Consider the following 17,528-nt stretch of genomic DNA (forward strand, 5'->3'; position numbering starts at 1 on the left):
CTAAAAAATAAGTGTGAAAGTAATCACTCTCTCCTAAAGTAACAAATCTAATGGATTTTGCTCTCCTTTGAGCCATGTATCTGCAGTGCTTTACCTAAAATGTTTTCTTTTCTGTGTCCAGGACCTTCCAAAAAACCTCACACAATTTGAAGGAAGTCTGCTCTTCTAGGGAAACTTTTATTCTCTACTCCTCATTGCACAATTGTCTCATACCTAACATTGTAATGGATACCTGTCTACAAAGATCATTCATCTTACTCATCATTTATTTTTAAAGCTAGCCTGGATCATGTAGTCGTTATTGCACATTCTGTTTGAATGGTTTATGTAAACAATGTCTTTGTCTGCTTGCAACAATGACATGTTTTAGTCACGGTAAACCAATATTCCTTGTTTTGTTTAGGGCTTGTTTATGGTTTATGTAAACAATATATGTGTCTGCTTACAACAATGACATGTTTTAGTCACTGTAAACCAATATTCCTTGTTTTGTTTAGGGCATTCTTCACATGGCCCACCTTAGATCGTCAGCCACAGTAGAATTTCACCTGAATACCATACACAGATTAGAGCAATTACTTTTAAAGCAGAAACTGTCACAGCAAGGTAAAACCTACAAATTCACGAGAATGAAGAGAAAAGGCCACAGCAAAAACAAACTGATTGGACAATTTTAATGTATGTAAATGTATGTAAAATATATACAGTGGTAACCATGTCATCCTTACAATGAATATACCATTAATAGGATACTGCTGTTCCTGCACAGTATTTACCCTTTATACACTTTGGGCCCCATGGGGTTTATACAAGTGTTAATAATCTGTGAGATTAGGAAAAAACAAACTAGCCACCTTTGACGTCCAGAACCTGTAGTGCCACATTCCACGCCTGCTGACACAAACACACCAAAGTGCCTCAGACCATCAGTCACAAAGCTTTAACATTTTTGGTTCCTCCTACCAACATTTCCTCTGAAGTTGTCCAATTATACGTAGGCCTGTACAATAAATACTCATTAATAATATAAATTAGTAATAATCAAATTAACACCTAGAACAGTACATAATCTCCAATTGTGTGGAATATACTTAACAAAAAATAAACAAACAAACAAACAAAAAACTGAGGAATATACAACACTTCCTTCCTTTAGGTCAGGCAGATAATTACCAAAATATTTCTTCCGCGTTCTAGAGGCAAAGGTGTGGTCTTTTTTTGATGCCAAAAGAAACCATTGACAAGAAACTTCTGGTTAAAATGTGGTCAAACATGGCTTATAACAAATGAAAAAAAATCCATCTATCAAAATGGAAGAGATTTTTTGTCCAATAATCTATGTATATGTTTGCTGATCACTGTACTACAGTGGAGCAGACGGCAGCAATAGTTTGTCAGAGACGTCCAATTCAAAAAGACAGACGGTCAAATTAGGTTAAACTGCCTCAATATTCCAGTGAAGGATCTCGTAAAAAGTAAGTTCATGATATACAATAAAATACCATGTTATCATTTCAAACATCCATGTAGCTTCAACTGGTTCATTTCTCCTTGGTTAGTTCACTGTCCCCATCCATTACTGTGATCTTGTCGTTTTTCTCTAAGGTGTGCTGTCTCAGTGCTTGCATGCTATATGCCCACGCTCTGTCCACACCGTGTCCCTCAATCCTGCACGGCGTCCATTCAGTGAAGGGAAAACGACCAGCTACCACCATGGCATCATCAGGAAGCTCAGCCTGCAACTTCTGCTGCAATAATGAAAGCTGAGAAACACAAAAGCACAATAAAAAATGACTCAAACTGACCCATAATAATGAATCTGATGCAACTACACCTCAAACATGCTGACAGATTTTGGGATATTAAGGATTTACAAAAATGTAGTAAAGTAACGGCAAGCAATTCTTTTTAACAAGTTGCAATCTTCAGCTGAAACAGAGACAAGACTTTCTGTGATGCTTGCAGGTGACCTTATCTCCTCTGGCTTTCAATGAGGTCACTCTATTACTGTTATTACTATACTACTCACCACGCTAGGAGCCAAAAACACTGTGATGTTCTTGCATTTCGTCATGTCGACCTATGAGGAGATACAAAGCAATTGGTAACTAGGCAGATAACTGTAGTAACAATTGGAATAAAATAAATATGTTGATCCCATGTAAAAGACAGATGCTTGCTTAAATGGATTTCTTGAAGTCTGTAGTTACTAAAAGATTTACTCCCTGACCTATTGAACCAAATGTTGGTGTAACTTAGGTGAAGCAACTGTTTGCAAATTTGAATAGGAGTGTTACTAAGGCCATAACACAAGTGAAAAATGGCAAACCTTCCAGAGATCCTCCCGTCGGTATGACACTTTTTCATGATGGCCTGCTCTCCACGCATGGAAGCGGGACAGACGAACAAGCCAGGGGTTGAGCTCATAACCAATAGCAGGAGTGAAACCCTGCCGATGGGCTTCCAACACCTTAAGGGTAAAAAAAAAAAGAGACCGCAGTCAAAAGCCATTGTTCACCAGTGCAAGAGGAAAGCGGTCTAATATCTTGATTATACTTACAATGCGGCCATCACCAGACCCCAAATCCACAAGGCCTCCCTTTCGACCTCTCAGCAATGTCATAACATTGTTCACTTGAGCTTTGCTGGCGGGGATGTAAGGGACCTGAAAGATAGTTTAAATAGCTTCTGATAAAACAACCAAAACAAACTTTTAAAAACATTTTTAGTACAAGAAAAATTACAATATTAGTTCTTAATTGATGAAGATTTAGACAATACCTGTAGCTTCAAGGGAACTTTTCGGAAGCCAGGCTGAAGGATTCCCACCCACATTGCATACACAGCAAGCCCAGTGCCAGCAGCAATCTGAGCAACACCCCATCCTCCAAGGTCTCTCGTCTTGAACTCAGCAAAGGCCTGATCTGGTGCATCATCATCCATCCCTGTACGACATGTGTTTAGAGATTATACTCAAATTTACAGGGAAAGGGTTATAAGATATATCTTCTTTTGGCTGTATGAAATAGTATATTACTTGGCAGAGGGGCTCTCTCTACACACAAACAGTACAGTATATAAACAAGCTGGTGGCTCTGCACAGTGATTTCAGACTAGACCTCCATTTATTATTACATAAATCCCTTGTTGGTTTCTTCTTCACAGGGTTGTTTTTTCATTCATATTTTTCTTCTACACTCAAGATAGCCATAAACATACCTTGGATGCACACAGTGTGTTGTCAATGTAATGTAGAAAAGAAAAGGTTTGTTGGTGCATCTTCATGAGCTAAGTGGATCAGCTGATGGCTGGCTGTCTGAATATAAACCTGCAAAAACAATAGAGTAGCACACAACTGAGCACTATACTGGTATAGAGACGGTGCAGATGTATGTTTTAAACACATCGTTGTGTAACTTATGTTTCAATCCTTCCCATATCGGCGGACAGTAAAATAATTATTAAAAATATTAAGAGATCAAATTATAAAACAATTTTAGAGATTTATTTTTAAATTACTAACCTTTGGTATGTCGGTATTGTTGTTGCTTCGAATTATTTTAGGCATGAAATGTAATGTACTTATCTGCTATAATCTGTCGCAGAGATAGCTGTGCCTCTGTGACAAACGGTCAAAATAAATGACCTGCAGGAGTGCGGGCGGACACATTACCCCGTCGGACTGGTCCGTCTGCGAAATATTCCGTATATACGAGAGCTTGCTTAAATTAGTTCCGGTGTAGTGCCGAGAAGAGACTGCTTGCCGAAAAACGACTGCCCCCGACGGGAACGCGCATCAGTTCAGAGGAAGTGGGCGTAGGTCTACTACGGGTCAGCTGGCAGACGCAGCACTTACTCTGCAGTCCTGTAGCCCAAGTGAAGAGGCTACGGAAAAAGAACGGCGCAGATAAAAAAAGTAACCTGATGTTTCCATAATGTAGGCTATTTGTCAACAATTGATGAGGGTAGATGCTTTACCTTGCCACTTTTATTGTTGTTATCGTTGTTGCAATGTGATTTTACACCGCTTTGATCTATAAATAAAGTCATAATTCAATATCCCTGTTTCAGTGATTTTATAACGAGGATTAGGAAATCAATGCAGAAAAGAATGCAGGAGTGTTTCCACGTCACATTAGACAGCAATCATATAACACATACTGAGAAATTAGTAAGTGCTATCAGAGGTGGGTAATAACGATTTACATTTACTTCATTACATTTACTTAAGTAACTTTTTGGATAACTTGTACTTCTAAGAGCATAATTATGAATACAATAATGCAGTATATATAGAACTGTAGGCTAACTGTAACGGATTGCCTTTACATTCTGCATAACATTCTCTGTGTTTGCCAGGTGCATGTACAGTGAATTTGGTCAATATCACTGTGTCACTGTGCAGTCACTTTTCGGCAGGCCCTGCCGAAAAGTGACTGCACCCTGTAACTCTGGATTGCAAGGAGTGATATTGACCAAATTCACTGTACATGCACCTGGTTTCCTCTACTATTATTGCTGAAAAGACAGAGAATGTAACCCCTCCCAATCCAGAGTTACAGGGTGCAGTCACTTTTTGGCAGGCCCCTGTAACTCTGGTCACTTTTCGGCAGGCCCTGCCTGCCTATCCATGGCACACTACACACAAACATGCTAGAAAAAAAAAAAAAGTAAAATCAGTACACAAACCTTCACAAAATAAAAGTACCAAACAAAAACAATTTATTTATTTAGAACATAGATGTACATGAAAAAATAACTCTGGTATGATAGCTTATGATTCATCAGATATACTCAGATATTTTCTACAAAAAAAGGTTAGAGAAATTTTTAGCATCAAAACCCTTAGCGATTAAATTGATCCCAGACCACAAGACAACATGTACAAAGAAGAAATGTGATGTCCATATTCAAAGAGGAACTGTCCAGGTCAGTCGCTGTCCGCATCATCGCTGATGATCCCTTTCAGGTTGGCCCAGTCTGCTGCTCTTCTGTGCCCTGTCTGTGGGTTGTTTTCCTGATCACTTTCAGAACCGGAGTTCAGTGTGCGCTTATATGCAGAGGATGGAGAGTCCTGTTGTACCTGCCTTGCTGAGACTATGCTGCGCCTAGGGCGACCTGAGAAACATACCCACATTAGAGGATCTCATTCATCAATATTTTCATATTTTGCATGTGTGATAAAATTATAATCAATACTAGTAACTCAATGACTTGAAATGATTGCAAAAATAACATTTCTATAGCATTTCTTGAATGAATAAGGATATATGCCATACGTAAAGGTGCTATTACTTTACAGTATGTGACAGTTTACCGTTTGAGAAATTACTAAATGTAAAAGCAATTTTTTACAGTGCTGACTTTATTTACTTCCAATGGGCATATGCATCACATTCAGAATGTTTGCAAATTGTATTCCTCTTCCCTATAATTGCCAAGCCCAATTCATTTATATTTATTTGCTTTTCTACAACTCGTATCGAATGACATGTAAAATCAATTGGATTTTCCTGTTCACACTTCAATGAAAATAAATAATGAAATGAAAGTACAGATAAGAGATATGCACAATAAAAAAGCCTCATCATGTGGATAAAAACCCCCAAAAACGACTGTATCTCAAAGCAAGTTTGGAAGTAGCAACTGCACAAGCCTAAGTGGGATTTAAGCAGAAAGGAACCCAAAAAAAGTTGTTTATTTTCATTATAAATATATCTGTTAATTATTCTTTCTGATTAAACATTTAGTGTATGAAATGTCAAAAAATTGTGAAAAACACACAACTCAATTTCACAGAGCCCAAAGGGATGTCTTCAAAATGCTTCTTTTGTCACAAAAATCCAAAAACCCAACCTACTATCATAAATGACAAGCAGCGAATACTTGTATTCAAGAAGATTGAACCAGCAAATGTTTGGTGTTGGTTTTTGCTTAAAAAATGACTGAAACAATAACCAATTATCAAAATGGTTGGCAAATAAATTTCTTTCTATCTACCAATCGAATAATCAACACCTCTTGCAGTGAATAAGAACCTCTGCTAGGCTACTTGAAAATGACGACACCTGGAAAGGCATTTAGTAATGGATGTAAACACCCAAGAAAAGAACAAAAATGTACCTTGTGTGGCAATGATGTTGCTGACATCAAGTGCAGCGATTTCCTGTGCTTCCTCTCTCTGCTTTTGGGCTATTTTGCATTTCTTAATAGATGGCAGGCCTGTGGGAAAACACATACACAGGTTATTACTTTAACCCATGGCTTCTTGAATTTATCAAATAAATAAACTCAATAAAGAATATTTAAACTATTTACTTTTTTTACAGTGTTTATAAGTGACAAATGTCACCCTGAAGTTTCACAAATGTAGTCATACAATCAAATGAAGGTTTGTGTTTTAAGCTTATCTATCATTCTTTTAAAAGCACAACAAACCAAACATCTCACTGTACAGTATTTGACCAAATGTAGAGAAAGGGAGAAATTTAAAGTCTATTAAAAGGTATTACCACTGACCATGGACACCAAGATCTTCAAGCTCCTTCTTCAGGACAGCCACCTGGGATTGAATAGATCGACAGCCACCGAGGAGCTTCTTGTAGTTCCGCCTCGCACCACAGAGAGAAATGTAGCGTTTGAGCCTCACAATTGCTCTGTTGTAGTCCTGCGGGAGAAAATGAAACATTTATTCTACAGTTCTATCTATGATCTACAGTTACCTAATGTGCACCCATGATGTTTTTATCTTGCACTTTGTCTCTCAACTCTGTTCACAACACTCAGGGCAACCAAAGGAATTTAGTTGCACCTTCAATCAACATGAAGGATAAACAAGGATAAAGGATTGGTCACTAGCGGACAAAAAATATTTCAGCTACTCTTTTCTAATTTGTAAAAGATTGTAAATTGAACCACTCAATTTGGCTTTTTTGAATATGTCCTGTTCCTGAACGTCCATAGTGCATGACACCATAGTCACGGGCTCACCTTTTCACTTTTGGCAGTCTTCTCACTCTTCTCTTTTTTCACAGTTTTCTTCTTTTTGTTATCTTCTGTATTTTCTGTCCCTTTGTCCTTGTCATCTTCCACAGAGGGAAGTGATGATGAATTGGAGTCTGGGTTGTCATTTTTCTTTTCCACTGAACCTTTATCTTCTGCATAATACAACAGACAGTCAAATTAAGTCAATCAATAGTGACTATGTAAATGAGTAAACATTTATGTATGGGATATGAAAGTATAAAGTTTGCATAGTCACCTTTTTCACTGTCGTCTGAGGAGTCATTGCTGTTGATTTTGTCACTCTTTTCTGACCTGTCGTCAGAGTCAGAATCATTCTCTTTATCGCTCTGTGCTTCTTCCTTTCCTTCCTTTGTATTGCTGCTTCCTGTCTCTCCATTCTTTGTAGTACTTGCTTTCTTTTTCTCCTTTTCTTTTGGACTGTCATCAGAGTTACTCTCGTTCCCTTCTTCTTCTTCAGACTCATTCCTTTTCTCATCTGATGACTCTTTGCTGTTCACCTGCCGTTTACTGTTTCCATTGGTCTTTCGCTGAGATTTTTTCACCTCTTCTACTTCATCCTCAGAATCAGATTTAATTTGCTCTTCACTCTCCTCACTTCCTGTTTTGTGGTCCTCTTTATCCTCTGATTCTGTCAGTAACCATGCAAAACAGACAACATTTCATGGTTTACAACAGAACAACAAAACCCACAATAAAAACAAAAAATCTCGCTGTGGATAACACAGACGAGGTCAGGATAACATAACTACTGACTGAGGGAGATTATCTGAAGTGGTACTGCTTCAATGAGTGGTATGCCAAGCAACAAAGTCTGGTTCAAAGTGCAAAAGCTGATCTGCCAACATTGTGACTACTGGTACTCAGGGTTCCCACACCTTTTGAAACTTTAAACTCAAATGTAACTTTATGAAGACAGATAGTTGACTGTTGAGTCTCATCAGCAGGGTTGACCTCCGACCCAAGCTGCCAACCCATAGCATCAGTCTTTGACGACCTGCAGATGACACTCAATGGTCAACTATGGCTATCAACATGGCATTGTGTGACACATGGATCATGGTTTATTGCTGTAACAACAATGAAAAAGCTTGTGCTGCTGTGTCACACTGATGAAAGAAAACTGCAGGAGACACACAGACAGGCAGCAAAATGTGGCCTATACACTAATGTTAAGTAAAACAAAAAGAATAAAAAGTTGTTGAGTGTTTTGTCGTTTGTGAAGTAAGTCACATCATCAGTACCCATGAAGGCTTTCTTCAAATGATACTTGACCACGGACTAGGAAAAAGTATTACTGCATTCTTATTTAATAGAATAACTAGAAAAATAAGCCGGAATTTTAATTGGCATCGTTTTTGAAGATTGATAAGACATTTGTTATTTCTAAGCACAAATACCAAATATTTTGGTTCGATCTTAGCAGATATAGGGATTTTCTGCATTTCCTCATTTCTGTACATTGGAAAGTTGGTGGGACAACAGAAGACCAGTGATGACCTCACCAGACCAAACAATTCATCAATTAAAAGGCAGATAAATCGATAATGAAAATAATCATTACTTAAGGCCCTAATCCTACTGCTAATGATAGTCTAGGACATTTTACCGCGAGTAACTGAAAACGAGAACATGCAATAGATTATTAAAAATACAGGCATCAAAATGCATAAAAAACAAAATAACAACAACAAAACAGTAATTCGCTATCTGATGATGAGCTTAACTGACGTCGGGATCTCTTTGCTGTGGATTCCTCTTCTTCTGCCCCACTGATCACCTCGTCATTTTCCCTTTCTCTCTTCCTTTTGTTCTGGACCCTCTCGGTCTCCATTTCACTTGCATTTTCTTCATTGTCCTAGCAGGACAATGAAGAAGTTCAATGATGATGATGATGGTGATGGTGATAACAACAGCACTAAGAAATGATCCTCTACAAAAATCCAAAACACAAAACAACATATCAGCTGGAGATAGATACCTGCATTTTGATCAGTTCCTCTTGAACCACCTGTTTCATGAAGTTTTTGGCCTCTGGACTTAATGATTCACATTGAACTTGTGCCAGATATCGCTTTTTTAGCATTCCTAAGGTCAGCGTGCTGGAAAAAGAACATTTGAATTGATTTAAATACAAACTAAGACATACATTTGACAACGATAACAATTAAACACACACATTATAGTGAGTGACTGATTTAAACGGATGAATACAATGTAATTTTGTAGGCGCAACTTTTAGGCCTTACACAGATATGTCGGTATCTGTGAATATGTTGTCTGATATGTGCAGATATGAAGCAAGTTTCTTGTTTCAGTGCAATGATTTGTTAAACAATAAAGCTTATCGTTGAAGGGGCAATTTTAATATTTATACAAACTCAGAAATATTTGATTTTTCCATCACTGAATAAACAAGCTGTTCTCAGAGGAAAGTAAGCACACTTTGCTGCACTCCACCGGCAGGTGTCGTTTAAAGTTGATGGATTATAGCAGCCTGTCATTCACACTGATGCTACAGTTTTGACAAAGCTAGCTCGGCCGCCTGAAGTTGAACGTTTGTGATGACTTACCACAGCATTATGAACCTGCGTCACACGTGTACTGACTTATTGTCGTACCAAGTAGCACATTAACATTACAGTGATTGCAATGCGGCGCTCAACACAAAACATGCAGCTGGTCTGAGTTATAGACAGCAGTGTTTGAACAGGTGTATGCTACCGTCAGTGGGTTGTACTGTCAACTAACATGTCGACCAAAGTTAAAGTTAGCATCAATTAACTCTGAACACTCACATTCAGAGCCACAGAGCAGTGGTCTTACTCAAACAAGCCCTGAAAGCTCCAGCTGTACCTGATGTCTGGCTCATCACGGAGTTGACCGCACACAAACTTGCGGATAATTCTCGTCTCTTTCTCGGACAACATCTTTTCTTTTTGGCGGCTGCGGGGTCCCGGAACGTAGCCGGACGTGACGTAACACGCGCCACGCCCCTTCACAATAAAAATACAAATTGTACCTTGTAGCAGAATTGAAGCTGATTATTTTACTATTTTACTTTTTTTTTATTCCACTGCCAAATTTTAGTCAGATTTGAATTATAATTATCGATGGTATAAACACAACTTTAAACTTCATGTTAGAGGTTAGGGTAGATAGATATAGATATAGACAGATAGATAGATAGATAGATAGATAGATAGATAGATAGATAGATTTCCTATACTTTCTTCATGATTTACCATATTTCATAAACCCTCAGAAAAAGAAAGATGATGGACATGATGACATAACCACATTTCTTAAAAGAACACACACTGTCAACACTTTGTATATGATTAAATGGATAATTGCTTGATTGATAAAGCCATTTGAAAGAAAAAGTACAACCTTTTTCTCAGTACATATGTAAGTAAAATATAATTGCACCGCATGATTTTGGGGTTGTATCCACATGGTTGAATGCACTTATTGCAAGACGCTTTGGATAAAAGCACCAGCTAATTTTCTATTTGTTGCAAAACTGAAAATGAATAACAAACAAAAGCACCAGCGAAATCATTTGTGTATTGCAACAATAAGAGTACATTAAGACTAAATAACATACAAATAATCCATGCTAATACTGAGCATCTGTTAAAACCAGCAGCTTGAATGAAATAAAGGCTCTGGAGTATATCAAGCTTGCATGGTAATTAATATCCTGTGGGTAACTTCTGCTTGTTTTCTGTAACATGCCTTTGAGTCCATCTCTTTATCACACATTAGGGAAATAAGGAAGAAATGAGACCACACACCTAAAGCTGGATTTCCCAAGTAATTTATTCAGAACATTCCCATGACCACTACCGGACGGAAGTTTTATTAGTGCATATTTTAAAAAGGTATTCCAAGGTGACTTTATAAAGGGTCTGAGATACATATTGCTCTCATTTGTTTTCAGTATTCAGAGTGATTAGATTTACACAAGACACCAGTGAATATTAGAAAAAAAATATGTATCCTCTCCCTGAGGGAAATAAAAATACAACCAAGTATTAATTGCCTTTATCGTCACTGTCTGTCCAATTACTTTGAGCAAGTTTCAGTGGTTTGGTAGAAGACATAAAGTGAAAGATCATGGCTCAGAATAAAACAATATCAAAGAAATGGTCATGGTTCCTCTTGAAACTTTAAACTGAAATGTAAGTTCACCATTAAGTCATTTACAGGAGCAAATTGAAAAGCGGACGTGTGCCATAGAGTGCATCGTATTATCCCAAAAATTAAACCTCACTTGAGCACTAATTAACACGAAGATTGCATACAATACGTTAAATACCAAACAATAAATTAGGTTCATAAATTAATTAATAAAAAACATCTCGAAGCAACAGCAGTAATAATTTAAATAAAGAAAATGGAGCTGCTCAACAATCTCATTCTTGGATGACCTCACTAAAAAATGGCTACTCAGTTTTATTCCAGTGTTAACACATCGAACCTAACTTGACTTTCCTCTGTTCATCGGGCAGCATACACCAGTCCAACTTATGAAAAGGCAACAGATGTTTCAGGACCTCAATAAACAGACTGACACAGTGTTTCCTACAAGTCACACACAGAGGAGGGTGCCAGTGCATATCATTAACAGCCACATTAACAGTGGCCCGTCTGCTCGAGGAATAAAATCTACCTATAGGTGCAGGAGGTTCCTTAACATTTGCAAAGTCATATCTATGCCAGTTTCACATCCCAGGTCATTTTACACATTTCCTATTTAAATAATGTACACAATTTGTTTTCTTGTAAACAGAAGCATTTTTCATCTTCAGAAGAGTCGTACTTCAATTACAAATCAGCCATCAACCCTTTCGTTTCTGCAGTGACATTACTAATAACTATCAAGCTATTGCTCTGATCAAAAACATCTTTCAGTCTGCTCGCATCCAACAGAAAAGTCTCACGTTTTCACATTATCAGTCTTTATACACAGTTTGCTGACCGTGCCCTCTCTCATCGTGCATTATATGCCTCCTGACGTGGATCCGTCTTACTCGCCTGTCCCCTCCCACAGCACCCTCTTCCTCTGATTGGCCAGCTCCCAGTGAGGACCCCGAGCCTCTTGAATCTAAAAGGTGTAAGCCTCCTGGACCAGATCCTCTGCCGTTCTCATAAATGAGGATATTGAGGGTTTCTTCAAAGATTCGAGCCTCAGGAAACTCAACCTAAAAAACACAAATGTTCAAGCTGATGATAACAGAGGAAAATTCAAGTGTGGCAAAGCGATGAAAGACTCAAATATAAATGTCTTTTTCCTGCACAGAAACGCACCTCAGCTACTAGGAAGCTGCTCACAACGTCACCCCACACCATCGCAGTCATCCTTAAGTGTAGCTTTATGACTTACTTGAGCTCTGTTTCTAATCAACGTGTGAATAATATAACAGTAAAACCAGAACACTTAGCGATTTGCCTTCTAATAGTGAGCTGGACAATAGGCAGCTAGCTGTTTAAATGTCCCTGAATGTCAAAGCACTGCTTTAAGGAGTCAGCGCCAACATTATGACATACTTACTTTGGTCTGCTTCTTCTCTGTGGCGTAGACAATGGAAGTGCAGCATACTTCAGCAATCTTGCGGCCTTCACCGTAGAAAGACCAACAGCAGATTTCATCCCCCAGCACATCTTTGACAAACAGGACGCGTCCGTTAAATCGCAGAACAAGTTTGTCAAAGAGTTCGATGTTCTTCAGCAGGTTATCGTCAGAGTTGCTGGTCACAGGGAGAGACAAAGAGTATTGAATTATCAACTGAGAAGATTATTAAGAACTTTGCACTCCAAATCTGCAAAGTGAAGCTAAAAGCAGTAAAGGTCAGATACACAGTCAGCCTTAATGTTTACCTGGTGTAAGAGTACTTGTTGTTTCCTCTGTTGTTCTGCAATTTTACGACCGGCTGTAGAGACAAAAAACAGGAATAAATCGGGGTAATTGTGTGTACATGCACAAAGAACCGCCTTCACCAAGAGAAGTGACTAAAAAAGAAATGTATCCTTACTTAGTTAACAATTTATAAAATACTGATACACTTTTTCTTGAGATGCACACACACAAACACAAAAAAACAACAGCAGACAACAATTCATGTTTCACAGCTGCTAGCCTTACACACGCTTTTCTCAGGGGTCCATTTAATTAAAGTAAAACTTACCTTTCTACAAGTAGCAATCATCTTCTGTTCTTCTTTGGCTGAGGTGATCATGGGGATGCGACACACACTTTCAAAGACATCCTTTTGTTTCTGGCGGCAAACAAATAAAGTCGATTAAAACACATCTGCGACAAACATCGCTTATACAGTATCAATCAATCATCTAATTCGATAAAAAATATCAACTACTAATCAGGTCTATTTAATGTGAAAAATAATAAGACGCAAGAGTCTTATAAGTGGTGTCATTACGTTTCTTTTTTGGACACAAACAAAACCAATTAAAAAAAAAAAAGAGAATAGTCCATTTACCTGCATGGCACTGAGGCAGTGCTGGACGAGACCCTGGACACGATAGTACTGGGCCTCCTTTAAAACCTCATCCAGCTCTTTGTGGTCCTCTGGAAGTGGCACTGAACCATCTCGCAGGAAGTTCAGAACGAGTCCAAAATGTCGGCCACTCCTATCCAAAACCACCCAGCCTAGGACAGCAGGAAAAAAATAGTCTGAGTTACTTTTGTAATAGTGGCCAGTGGCCCACAGTGTGTGCTATGGATGTGGTTCCAGCTTCACAGCTAACAAGACATTGAGGACCAAGTCATTTAATGAGTAAACAATTTTTAGATTGTGCTTACAGTATCAATAATCATTACCTTTCTGAATCAACATTTTCTAGCAGGGACATTTGAGGAGGCATTGACGAACACTCCTAGGATTTAGTCAGCTCGTGTTGAGGCTACATTATTAATTATGTAAGGCTAATATCGGCACGCTTTTCCAATTTAAATCATTTTATAGACCACGTCAAGTCCACACTGTATTAAGCTGGAAATAACAGTGAGTGCAGACAATCCAGTAGTGTGTAAGAGTGAAAATGTATATAAACCAGAGCACTGAAGTAAGTATGTTATTAAGATGAAATAGGAAATCCTACTGAATGACACAGCCCTCAAACAGTAACAATGTGGATTCAGTAAAGCACTCACTCACCTTCTGAGTCTATGGTAACCTCTGTTCCTCCATTGCATATGCTCCGCAACAGACTGTCCTCCTTGCTTAATGTCTGGACAGTTGTATAATGCAGCGAGCCGCCCACATTTAATTTGACATACTTGCTCCCCAGCAGACCCCGATGTCTGAGCTCTTCTGTGTTGTGGAAGGCAGGCTGGGAAACATCAGATGGGGCCGAGTCAGCAGCATCACTGCCAACTGAAGCCTCAGCAGACATGGGGCTGAGGAGTCACTTCCTGACTGTAACACAGAGGAACAAGACGGGCTGTTTATAGTGCTGGTACCACATCCAGCATAAAATATTTACATTACCAGGAAGTTGGAGCATGCTACAATGGAAAAATGGAGCAGGTACTTCTGCGTGTAACCCTGCCGGACTGTGTGAATTATGATCAGAGTTGATGCTGGGACATTCCTACATACATGACATATCTGTTGACACCTAAATCTAAAAGATGTACTGAGAACAATGCTATAGAAGATATTGAGAGACCACAACATCCCTTTTTTATTATGATGGATGATGATTCGTTTCACTAAACAAAGATAGGTGGAAAAATGAAGCCCTGAGGCATCTATTTCCCAGTATTCAACGTTAAATATTAAAGAACAGGCTTAATGTAGTCAGATTGATCAACCACACCCTTTCCACACGTCATCTCAGTGGGATACAGGAAGCATTGCCTGAGGAGAGCCCTTTAATAAAGCAAGTCATTCTACATTAATTAGCAATGTGTCCTGCCAAATTGTCCCACATCAGTAATAAACCCATGTAGAGCTGAACACAGCTGACACCTACATGTAGGTATTTAACTACATTATGTTAACAACAACTAAGTAGGCTACAACCACAAGTAGCGTTACCGTCAGCTAAAAATGATAAAACTGACGGAGATTAAGTTGAGACGATAGGTGCTAATTTATCAGGCTAACAGATCAAACAACGTTAAGCTATCTTAACAACAAATTGTACCTACCACACTGAACATCCAAGGGAGCTCCAACAGTGAACCCAGCTCAGCCAAGATAGCTAAATGTGTAAAGTTTTAACAGACAGCAATCGATATTCAGCTCACCGGCTAATACGAACAGCCCAAACCACACAAATGAATTTACAACGCAGCTAACGTGAACGTTTGACAACTCATTTTAATCGACAACAGTCTAGCTAAAACAGAGGTACTAACAACAGCTAGCCTGTTTTGCTACGCTTTAAGCTAGCAATACTCTTTTGTTTTGTGTCGCTTCTTGAGTGAAAAATCTGAAGCTAGCCATCAAAAAATGCAAACTGCTAAATTAAGAACGGCCAGTTCCATTGTTGGACATAAAGATTATTACTGAAGCTAATAGGAGAAGCTAAATAGGTCACTCGGAAGCGAAACTAGCACATCTTCTTCCGCTGGTTTCGTCTTCTTCTTTCAACATTATGTTAAGCAGCAAGTTGTGACATGAATTAGTGCCACCTATCGAGGGTATGCCGCAAGGAAACCAAATAGCATGTACTATTTATATTATATTATATATTATATTTATTTATTTAATAGAATGTATGTTTGTGTAGCTACACAAAAACAATCACGTTCCTATAGTGTTGATTCCTGGATGTTAAACCATTATACTACACACTCCTGTGGTAGTGGACAAAATATCATTTAAAACTCTGCTGTTGTTTTGAAAGGGTTTACCGGAAGTATAATCGTGTTATTCTGTGTTGCTTGACGTTTGACAGTTGACTCGTGCATTCAGTCGAGTATGCACTGCCCTCTTGTGGTCACAATGAGGAACTTCAACACTAAAAATCAATTTCCGGATTACACAGCAATGATATTAATGTTATCGTTTTTTATACTGAAAGGCAGCTCGTTGTTTGATCATTGCTAATTAACGGTAATGTTTTTAACAACGTCTCTCTGATGTAAGATCAGTCTACTCTTTTAACAATGTTTATTTTAGCATTAAGGGAGATAAGACCTGAATGCATTTGGGATAACGGTTGTTTACTGCCCTCTGGCGGACACAGCGTGGAACTGCAACTAAAATGTGTCAAGCTATTATCGATGCGGACATGACAACTTGCTAACACTTCCGGTTTAGTGTGATTATTACAAATTGAAGTAGTGGTAATAGTATTGGCAATAATTGTGTGCATAAAGAGTCGGTTTAGCAGCCGTGTTCAGGTGTAGAGTTTACCTTTATGTACATATTGAGTGAGTGCGTTCAGTATCAGGGATCTTTGCTGCCCTCTAGCGGCCATAGTGAAGAACTGCAATATATAATTCGTCAAGCTAGCGTCAATACGGATGTTAGCGCCTGGTACCACTTCCGGTAAAAGACTTTCGAAATAAAGTGGCCGATCATTAACCACTAAAGAAATGAAAATTTTCGTCGTCCTCTATTGTTCACTGTACAGACTACAACCCCACATCATACACTGGGAATATTATTATCTATTAATGGCATGCTAACACTTCCAGAGAATACTTTCAAAATGCAGTGAACAGAAACAGAAATTATCATTACATAAGAATGACTACATAAAAACCACTCCTCATTACGGACAGATACATTTTAATTTTCAAATCAATTACTGAATGGGTTAAACCTAAAATATTGAACTTGATTTGTGTATTTCTTGTTGCTCTGCTCTTGTAGCTATAAAGAAGCCATACAACTTCAAAATGATCTCTAAAATGTATAGGACAATTGTGATATTCTGGATGATTTATATATAACCAGTGTGGTATGGTGTATGCACAAATGTAGGTGTAGAAGCCTCATTATTTGGAAAAAATAAAATTCAACAAGTTTTACACCATTCAACAGAGACTTTATTTCCAGTTCAGCAAATAATTTACTGCCTTCAAAAGAGTGTATTTATATATGAAGCAAAGAAATGCTACTGATGATAAGAGAAGAATTAAGTCTACAAAGCAACAGTCTCCAAGATCCTTCATTTGGCACAGTGAATGAGACGACATTCACTGTTTAAACAATCAGTTTTAAATAAATACATAATGCATCACAGCAAGCAGCCAAGTTTGTAATTTTGCATCAACATAGTGCATACAACATCAAATCTGATAACAATGATAACTGTCAATAACTATAATGATAATGGCAAGATTGAGCAGAAGCAATATAATTTACAATCAGTGCATGCTCTAAGCATAATGACATTCATGTCCTCACCTTTTCTTATATGTCATGTGACACTGGGTGACGATGCACGCCAGAAACAGCGAAGAATAAAATAAACACTGTCTTTGTAAACAGTATTGCAACAACAGATGAAACACTTAG

At 38.2% G+C, this 17,528-nt stretch overlaps 3 protein-coding genes across 7 annotated transcripts; all 3 read right to left on the minus strand.

The window, feature by feature from the left end:
- Nucleotides 1-659: 659 nt before the first annotated feature.
- antkmt (adenine nucleotide translocase lysine methyltransferase) lies at nt 660-3,708 on the minus strand. 3 transcript variants are annotated; one of them, XM_073494165.1, is made up of 7 exons: nt 3,524-3,706; nt 3,220-3,328; nt 2,782-2,945; nt 2,561-2,665; nt 2,330-2,470; nt 2,030-2,080; nt 660-1,763 (listed from the first exon to the last, which is right to left on the minus strand). In XM_073494165.1, the coding sequence occupies exons 3-7, from the start codon at nt 2,941-2,943 to the stop codon at nt 1,542-1,544; spliced, it is 681 nt and encodes a 226-aa protein (XP_073350266.1). In that variant the 5' UTR covers nt 2,944-2,945; nt 3,220-3,328; nt 3,524-3,706; the 3' UTR covers nt 660-1,541. The 3 variants fall into 3 exon arrangements, with proteins under 3 accessions (XP_073350266.1, XP_073350268.1, XP_073350267.1); XM_073494167.1 differs by lacking the exon at nt 3,220-3,328 and having other exon boundaries at nt 3,524-3,708; XM_073494166.1 differs by having other exon boundaries at nt 2,782-3,328; nt 3,524-3,708.
- Nucleotides 3,709-4,699: 991 nt separating this feature from the next.
- hirip3 (HIRA interacting protein 3) lies at nt 4,700-9,966 on the minus strand. Of its 3 annotated transcripts, none has more exons than XM_073494543.1 (8): nt 9,880-9,966; nt 9,005-9,125; nt 8,755-8,881; nt 7,262-7,654; nt 6,991-7,157; nt 6,520-6,667; nt 6,124-6,222; nt 4,700-5,118 (listed from the first exon to the last, which is right to left on the minus strand). In XM_073494543.1, exons 1-8 carry the CDS (start codon nt 9,951-9,953, stop codon nt 4,931-4,933), a joined length of 1,317 nt encoding a protein of 438 aa, XP_073350644.1. In that variant the 5' UTR covers nt 9,954-9,966; the 3' UTR covers nt 4,700-4,930. The 3 variants fall into 3 exon arrangements, with proteins under 3 accessions (XP_073350644.1, XP_073350646.1, XP_073350645.1); XM_073494545.1 differs by having other exon boundaries at nt 9,822-9,907; XM_073494544.1 differs by lacking the exon at nt 9,880-9,966 and adding an exon at nt 9,597-9,700.
- Nucleotides 9,967-10,830: 864 nt separating this feature from the next.
- Nucleotides 10,831-15,654, minus strand: kctd13 (potassium channel tetramerization domain containing 13). The gene is made up of 7 exons (XM_073494947.1): nt 15,206-15,654; nt 14,208-14,468; nt 13,530-13,699; nt 13,218-13,307; nt 12,910-12,962; nt 12,584-12,779; nt 10,831-12,233 (listed from the first exon to the last, which is right to left on the minus strand). Exons 2-7 carry the CDS (start codon nt 14,443-14,445, stop codon nt 11,985-11,987), a joined length of 996 nt encoding a protein of 331 aa, XP_073351048.1. The 5' UTR covers nt 14,446-14,468; nt 15,206-15,654; the 3' UTR covers nt 10,831-11,984.
- Between the last annotated feature and the right edge of the window lie 1,874 nt (nt 15,655-17,528).

Source organism: Pagrus major, chromosome 23, assembly GCF_040436345.1.
Source record: "Pagrus major chromosome 23, Pma_NU_1.0".
NCBI classification, from domain to species: domain Eukaryota; kingdom Metazoa; phylum Chordata; class Actinopteri; order Spariformes; family Sparidae; genus Pagrus; species Pagrus major.

Coding starts and splice junctions, on each gene's coding strand:
- hirip3 (XM_073494543.1), bottom strand. CDS start 9,953: ATGTTGTCCGAGAAAGAGACGAGAATTATCCGCAAGTTTGTGTGCGGT. Junction 7,655..8,754: donor CACAGCAAAGAGATCCCGAC/GTCAGTTAAGCT, acceptor GGTTACTGACAG/AATCAGAGGATAAAGAGGAC. Junction 6,668..6,990: donor AGACTGCCAAAAGTGAAAAG/GTGAGCCCGTGA, acceptor TTTCTCCCGCAG/GACTACAACAGAGCAATTGT.
- kctd13 (XM_073494947.1), bottom strand. CDS start 14,445: ATGTCTGCTGAGGCTTCAGTTGGCAGTGATGCTGCTGACTCGGCCCCA. Junction 13,308..13,529: donor ACTGCCTCAGTGCCATGCAG/GTAAATGGACTA, acceptor GTTTGCCGCCAG/AAACAAAAGGATGTCTTTGA. Junction 12,234..12,583: donor CAGAGAAGAAGCAGACCAAA/GTAAGTATGTCA, acceptor TGTGTTTTTTAG/GTTGAGTTTCCTGAGGCTCG.
- antkmt (XM_073494167.1), bottom strand. CDS start 2,943: ATGGATGATGATGCACCAGATCAGGCCTTTGCTGAGTTCAAGACGAGA. Junction 2,666..2,781: donor AAGTTCCCTTGAAGCTACAG/GTATTGTCTAAA, acceptor ACTATCTTTCAG/GTCCCTTACATCCCCGCCAG. Junction 1,764..2,029: donor TGTTTTTGGCTCCTAGCGTG/GTGAGTAGTATA, acceptor TGTGTTTCTCAG/CTTTCATTATTGCAGCAGAA.